This window comes from Panthera uncia, unplaced genomic scaffold (assembly GCF_023721935.1).
Source record: "Panthera uncia isolate 11264 unplaced genomic scaffold, Puncia_PCG_1.0 HiC_scaffold_77, whole genome shotgun sequence".
Lineage (NCBI taxonomy): Eukaryota > Metazoa > Chordata > Mammalia > Carnivora > Felidae > Panthera > Panthera uncia.
In genome coordinates, this window is record NW_026059946.1 from 22,775 (window position 1) to 29,728 (window position 6,954).

The window sequence follows — 6,954 nt, forward strand, 5'->3', positions numbered from 1 at the left end:
AAGCCTCCTCCGTCGGTCCAGCGAGGAGCGTGCACGCGGGTCTGTCCGTAGGAGCAACCTGGCGGTGGGACAGGTGTGTCTGGTCACATACTTGGACGGGGGGCGGGGGCGAGCTCGGGGAACAGCCCGAGGGCTCCTGGGAACACGGGGTCAGATGGGGACCGCCCTGCTGGACGTGGGCTGTTTCTGTTGGCACTCCGGGAGTTTGCTGCCGGTGGGTTAACCATGTGCCCAGAGATCACGGGCTCGTGCTGGTTCTGGTAGTAGGTTCACTGGTGGTCCTGGTGGTTTCCATGGAGTGAGGACAGGTTGGGAGACGGGGGGAGGGAGGACTCGGCAGTCTGGGTTGTGTCTGTGGCCGTGGTCAGCGTTTGGCTGCGCGTCAGCAGTGTGTCCACCACACAAGAACAGTGACACTCGGGGGCGTCCCTGGGAGGAGCAGGCAGAGGGCAGCACCCTGGAGCCAGCAGGAGTGGGGGCTGGAAACAGATTCAGGGGCTCCTCCAGGAGACCCGCTGCCCCTCTGACTGGGCCCAGGGATCCCTGCCCGGCTCCTGGTGGCCCCCATACAGAAAACAGTTAAGGGGCAAAGTTCACAGCATCAGACCCCTGGGGGGCAGGCAAGGCCCTGGGGCTAGATGGAGGGGCCTCCCCACGGCAGGGGACAGGACTGGAAGAGCCGAGAGTGGGCCAGGGAGGCACAGGGCCGTTCCGAGGCGCCACTGTGCCACTTTGTGCATCTATCTCGTGGAGTTTGGTGGCTGCACCCGCACACGTCCGGGAACTGCACTCGGGGCACATGGTGGGGGGCCACGGCCGCACAGGGTCTGTCTGGGCACAGCACCCCCTCCAGGGGTCACGGCGGCAACAGACACAGGGGGGCGGCTGCTGTCCACGCGCTTTATTAAGACATCCCAGAGCCCGCCCTGGCTCCGCTGTGGAATGTGGTTGGCGGGGCTGTCCGCCATGAGCACCAGGACCAGCGGGCGGCCCTTCAGCCCCCCCCCCCCCCCCCCCCCGCGAATGGCCCCAGCCCTGGGGGAAAACACTGCTCTGCAGGACACACGGATCCGAGAAGCGCCAGAAGCCCCTCCCACCCCCAGCCCCGCGCCTGCTGCCCTGCTGCAGCACGGTGCTCACGGGGCTAGCTGAGGGTCCCCTTCCCTGTGCCCAGGATGGTGCTGAGTCCTGCAGCAGGGAGAGGCAGGTGGGCTACATCCTTCGGCAGCGAGGTGGGGGGCGGGGGTGGCAGGAGCGGAGCCTACGCACAGTAGGTATCAGCCTTCACCACCTGGCAGTACATGGTCATGGCGAAGGTGAGACCCAGGATCTGCGGGACATGAAGGGGGGCTCTGGGCAGGGCGCCAGGAAGCCACAAGCACGGACCTACCCCCCCAGCTTCCCGGATGGCCTGCACCCCACTTCTCTGGGGGTGCCCCCCAGCCCTGGCAGTCAGGCCCATCCCGGCCACATCCGCGAGCCATCGCAGGGCCCGCCCACCACAGGCAGACAGGGCTTCCTGGGGCTCGGCCCCGGGACCTGCCTCTCCCTCAGCTTGGCTCCCGTGGGTTCCGCTGGTGGCTTTTTCACGTCCATTTCACTCAGGACTTCCTGGGGGCCGGGAAGACCAGCCTCACTCTGCACTGGGCAGTCCCATGACTCCCACCCACCACAGCCACCGGGCAGGCCTAGGACCGCAGAACAAGGCCGCCTGCCTGTGCCTGAGGTGTCAAAGGTCACCTCCCCAGGGACTGGTCCCTGAGCATCCCCCATCAGCCGTGTGGGCTCAGGGAGCCTGAACCCGGGTGCTGACGAGCTGGGGTGCTAGGTTGGAGGCCGGGGTGGGTCTGGGCACCCAGCATACCTGTACCAGTGCCGTGCACAGCCCGAAGATACCCACAGCCAGGAGGTTCTCCTGGAGCCACATCTTTACGGTCTCGTAACACGGCTGGAGGAAGAGAGGGTGTCACAGGGCCTTCGAGGTCAGCCCTCCACCCCCAGGTCCTGGGGCCAGGACAGGAGGGAGGGGCGATGCAGGCACTCACCGCCTTCCACCAGGTGCCAGGTGCGTGGAGTCCACAGCTGTCACTGAACTCCAGGCAGCAGGAGTCGGGCACACGGGTGGCATTATAGACCTCGAACCAGTCGGTGTAGTTGGAGACCCCACAGCAGCGGAACTGCAAAGGGGCAGGCGCTAGGAGGGCTGGGGAAGCAGGTGGTCCCTGTCCCCCTCACCCGGCCTGGCCCACCCCACCCCACTCCCCAGACTCACATCGGTCTGGATGATGCTCCAGGCATTAGTGAGGCCCACGTTTCCTGGGGTGCCATACAGGTGCAGACCCTTCTTAAGGTCTCGCTGGGCGTACCTGTCGATCTGCAGGTGCAGCGGGGTCAGCAGGGCCACCCCCACGGCCAGCCCCGCCTCCCTCATCCAGACCCTGCAGGTGCCCTGTGCCCCCTCCCCTCCTTGGAGTCCTCTCCTGCCAGAAGCCCCCGTCCCTGTGCCGGGGACTTTGCCCCTGCCCCCTGGGGTGAACTCTGTGGTCTGGACCAGAGTGAGACATGCCAGCATGAACCGGTGTCCGCTCAAGGTCCGGATACCGACAGACAGGTGCAGAAACCCGAGAGCTGTCTGTACACACGGGTTGTTTGTACACGTGGCTCCGACTGTCGGCCGAGAGGCCCAGAGTGACAAGGAGCACGCCAGCCCCAGAACGTGGCTCCCAGGACCATCCTCCAGGGGAGGAGCCGGGGCTCCCGGAGAAACGGCTGGGCCCGGGCCCGGGGCAGGAGACGCCAGGAAGGAAGGAAGTGCCCACCAGCAAGTGCACTGAGGGGAGGCCACCAGAGGGACACAGGAGCCAGAGGCGAGCTCCCGACAGGCAGAGAAGCCCACATGTGAGCAAAGTAAGGCCTAGAGTATAACCTGGAGTGTGAAACACGCAAAAGAGCCCTCAGTAACGTAAATAAATGATTACGCGAGTAAATGGAGGCAGGAGATTTTCCCACCCAACAAGCATGGCGCTGAGGACAGTAGGAGCTCAGCACAGCTCCCCTGCCACCCACTCCCGGAGCCTCCAGGGAGTCCTGGAGTCCCCTCCAGGCCTGGCCTCTGGCAGCTGTGCTTAAAGCTGAGTCCCCAGTGGGTGGGATGCCTGGGACCGCTGCCTGTCCATACAGAGCGTCCACGCCGGGCACAGGGCTTGTGACTGCCATCGTCAGCCCCGCCTGTACCCGTCACCCACGGTGCCATGGCCCTTGCTGGGTGGTGAGGACAGAGGGAGGGAGGAGGTGGCCGACCTTGTCAGTGTAGGCGAAGAAGAGGATGGTGATGGTGGCCTCCAGCAGGAACACCAGCAGCAGCAGCACAAAGAACTGCGGGGGAGACAGGCCCCAGCGACTTGGCCCCCTCGGCCCCTGGCTGCGCCCCGGCCCCTGGAGCCTTCCGAGGGTGGGGCTGCGAGCCTCAGATACCCCAGTGCTGGGGGGAGCCCCAGCCGGGTGTCAGCCCCCGGAGACCAGCACATCCCCTGATGCTGCCACACCCGCCTCGGAACCCTCCCCTCCGGCTGGGGAGGGCGGGGGGGGGGGGGGGGGGCTTTGGTCTTGCTCGGGAGCACAACCTCACACCTGCAAGCAGGCACCTGTGCCACGTGCCTGTGTCCCTGTGGTGGGCGGGTGGGTGGGGCGATGCCTAGGGGGGCCCTGGGGAGGGGGTGTCCGAATGCAATGGCCCTGAGCCCAGGGTCACGCTTCTCAAGAAGCGGCCCCACCTGACTGCACAAAGCTTGCCCACTGGGTGGCAGTCCCCCACTCAAGCACCCCCTGAGGCACAGCCCTGACCTTGGCCACAGAGGCCCCAGGCCAGCCGAGCAGCAGAGGCATCCTTTGTCCGCCCTGCCTTTCCTGCAGACAGGGACGGGGCCAGGAGGTGGGACCATGCGGAGCAGGCCCTGTCCTCTCCTGGGGTCCCCGATCTGGCCTCCCCTCGGTGTGGGCTCAGGACTCCGGGGCAGGGGACTCCGGGCCCACCCTGCCCCCAGAAGGCCCCGGGCCCTGAACTCCCAAGTCACCCTGTGGGGAAGGCTGAGGTCAGGGCCCCACACACACCACGGCTTCCTGCCCCAGGGCAGCTGGGGACCCAGCCACACCCCCACCTGCTGCTCCAAGGGACCAGAGGGGCCCCAAGCCTTGATGGGAGCATCTGGACACACTGAACACCTGGGGGAGCTGCGCCCTCTGAGGCCCCACCCTGGGCGAGGGCTCCTCAGACAAGATCGATGAGCGCGTGATTTAGGACTTGGAGCTGCCCGAGGCCTCGGCCAGACATATTAATAGGTGAGGAGCCCGGCCCGGGGATCCTTCTCCGCCTCCGTTATCTGTGATTAATGTTCCCGACGACGACGGAGGGGAGACGCAGCCTGCCTGTAAATGGGCCTCCGAGGCAGAGGTGGGGACTGCGAGCCTCTCAGCTGAGGGTGCGGGGGCAGGGAGTCCCAGGAAGGGTGTTCTCAGAGGAAACAGGCCCGGTACAGGCTGCACCCGCGTGCGTCTGTCTTGTCAAGGGGCTGCCACGGGCCACGGTGTCAGGGGCACTCACGGTGAGCAGCAGGCACTTGTTCTCCTTGATGGCCCCGATGCAGCCCACGAAGCCGATGGCCATGACGAAGGTGCCGGTCACGATGAGCAGGTTGGCAGCCGACAGGGACGGGAAGGAGGAGGACAGGGTAGCAAAGTTCCCCTGCGTGGCAGCCAGCCAGATGCCAACCCCGAGGATGCCGCAGCCCCCCAGCTGGCACCGCCGGGACAGGGGAGAGGGCGGTGAGGCCGACGTCTGTGTGCCCCACACCACCCAGAGCGACACCCGAGGGGCCCTGCACACCCTTGCCCACCCTGCTGACCTCCCAGGACCAGCCACCCCTCCCGGTGTCCTCCCAGCACCCAGCCGTTCCCCCCTCAACACACCCCCAACCCACGGCATCAGTGATAGGGACCCCAAGGTCCCCCACCTGCGGCGCTGGGGATACTCTGTCCCAATGCCCCTGGTGAGGCAGTCTGGGCAGGGGGCCCCCAGGGCTCCCCCGAACACCACCCCTCCAGGAGGCACCCCCCTCTGCCCCCACAGCCTCTCTGGACCTGGATGGTCAGGGAGACCATCCCTGCAGACCCTGCCGGACCCCACGCTCCCCTGGTCCTAAAACCATCTCCCCACGGGCCCCTCTGGTGTCCCCAGCTGTCCCTTCTAAGTGTGAGCGCCAAAGCACCCCTCGGGCCCCCACGTGGAGGCCAGCACCAGAGTGCAGCAGGGAGCCCGATCCTGACCCTGGCCGCCCCTCTCAACCACTGGAGCTTTTACTGAATGTCATCATTGCTCTTATTACAAAAACAAAACGACCGGAAGGAGGAGGAGAAGGCAGAGTGAAGAGTCAGGAGAGGGCGCTCGGCCTCGCATGGTGACAGGGGAGCAAGGTGGGCCAGGGCTGGCTAGGGGGCCCCGGGCTCCGGCCCCCACCCCTCAGACGCTGGGGCTAGGGCCCTGGGTGGTCTCAGAACAGGACGGGAGAATGTGTTCCAGGGTGCGGGCTGGAGGCGGTTAGCCCCACTAACACTGACCAGCACCTAGACCCCAAAACCTGGGCTTCAATGAGACCGCTTGGGGACCCAAGGCTTTCCCAGGCTCTGGGAAAGGCCAGCCTCCTCACCATCTGGCCGGGCCCACACGGCCTCAGCCCCCAGCACACTCCTGGGCATGACGTCCCTCTAAAATCACCCTAAATGCCCAGGACAGGCTGGGTCGCAGACCCCAGGGTATACGGCATCCACCCAGGGCTACCACAAGCCCTGTACACCCCGCACAAGCTTCCTGAGCCCAGATGGCCAGATTCCACCCCATTTCCCAGACAAGTAAACTGAGGCTGGGAAATGAGCCACCTGCCCTGTCGGTCAGAGGCAGAGCCAGGGGGAGCCGGGACTACCCGCACACAGTGCCTCCCCGAGCCTCACCGGGACCCCGTGACTCAGCAGACCCCACGGGCTCTGAGACCCCTGCCCAAGAGGCCTAACCCCAAGTGCACTGGCTCGCCCCTTCCCCCACCAGCAGGTCAGCCTGCCCCAGGGTCTCCACGACTCCCTGGGGACTGCGCACACCATGCACTAAGCCAAGCTGGCGGGAGACTGTGATTATGGGGGGGATCCCTCTGGGCCTCACCCCGGCCGAGTGGGGCAGGACAGCCCCCCAGCTGAAATGGCCACCACCATCGGGGCGGGGGGGGGGGGGGACCAGTCAGCACAGGGGGAACACGTGGGGCTCTGCACCACCCCCTCCCCGCCCCTCTTGGCACCTTCGACAGAAGCGAGAACTTCTGTCTAGAAATTGTAAACGACACCTTCTCTGAATGCTGCTGGCTCGGGACAGCATCCAGGAAGCTGGGGCTCCTGCTTCTGGTCTGCGGTCATCCTGCTTGTTTGAGCCCCTCCCAGAGTAAGGGTGGGGGTCTGCAGCTCAGGCAAGGTGCGCTGGGGGCGGGGGTGGGGGCTGTGCTGCCGGGTACCTACCAGGTTCGGGGGACCCTGGTGCAGGGGCTGACCTGCCCACCATGGACGGTGACCTCTGCCTGTGGCCAGGGTTTGCACCTGGGAGGCCACCTCTGTGCCGTAACCAAACCCGGGGCCGTGACCAGGTGCCAGAGGCCAGGGGGTCAGGGGAGGCTCAGAGGTGGGAGGGCAGCTGGGGGACCCGCCCAGAGGAGGGGCTCCCTAGGCCTGGATGTGTGCCCCATGTGAGGACCCAGCTGCCTGGGGGGGGGGGGGGGGGGGGGGGGGGGGGGCCGCCCCCGGGGGGGGCCGGGGCCGGGGGGCGGGCCCGGGCCCCCCCCCCCCCCCCCCCAAGGGGGGGGAGGGGGGCCACGCCCCCCCCCCCCCCCCCGCCCCGTGCCTGTTGGGACAGCCAACACC

General features: G+C 66.8%; 1 protein-coding gene across 1 annotated transcript; it reads right to left on the reverse strand.

The window, feature by feature from the left end:
* Nucleotides 1–886: 886 nt before the first annotated feature.
* On the reverse strand, nucleotides 887–5,091 carry LOC125918425 (tetraspanin-4). The gene is made up of 6 exons (XM_049624419.1): nucleotides 4,601–5,091; nucleotides 3,301–3,375; nucleotides 2,273–2,374; nucleotides 2,046–2,177; nucleotides 1,865–1,948; nucleotides 887–1,330 (listed from the first exon to the last, which is right to left on the reverse strand). Exons 1-6 carry the CDS (start codon nucleotides 4,979–4,981, stop codon nucleotides 1,262–1,264), a joined length of 843 nt encoding a protein of 280 aa, XP_049480376.1. The 5' UTR covers nucleotides 4,982–5,091; the 3' UTR covers nucleotides 887–1,261.
* Between the last annotated feature and the right edge of the window lie 1,863 nt (nucleotides 5,092–6,954).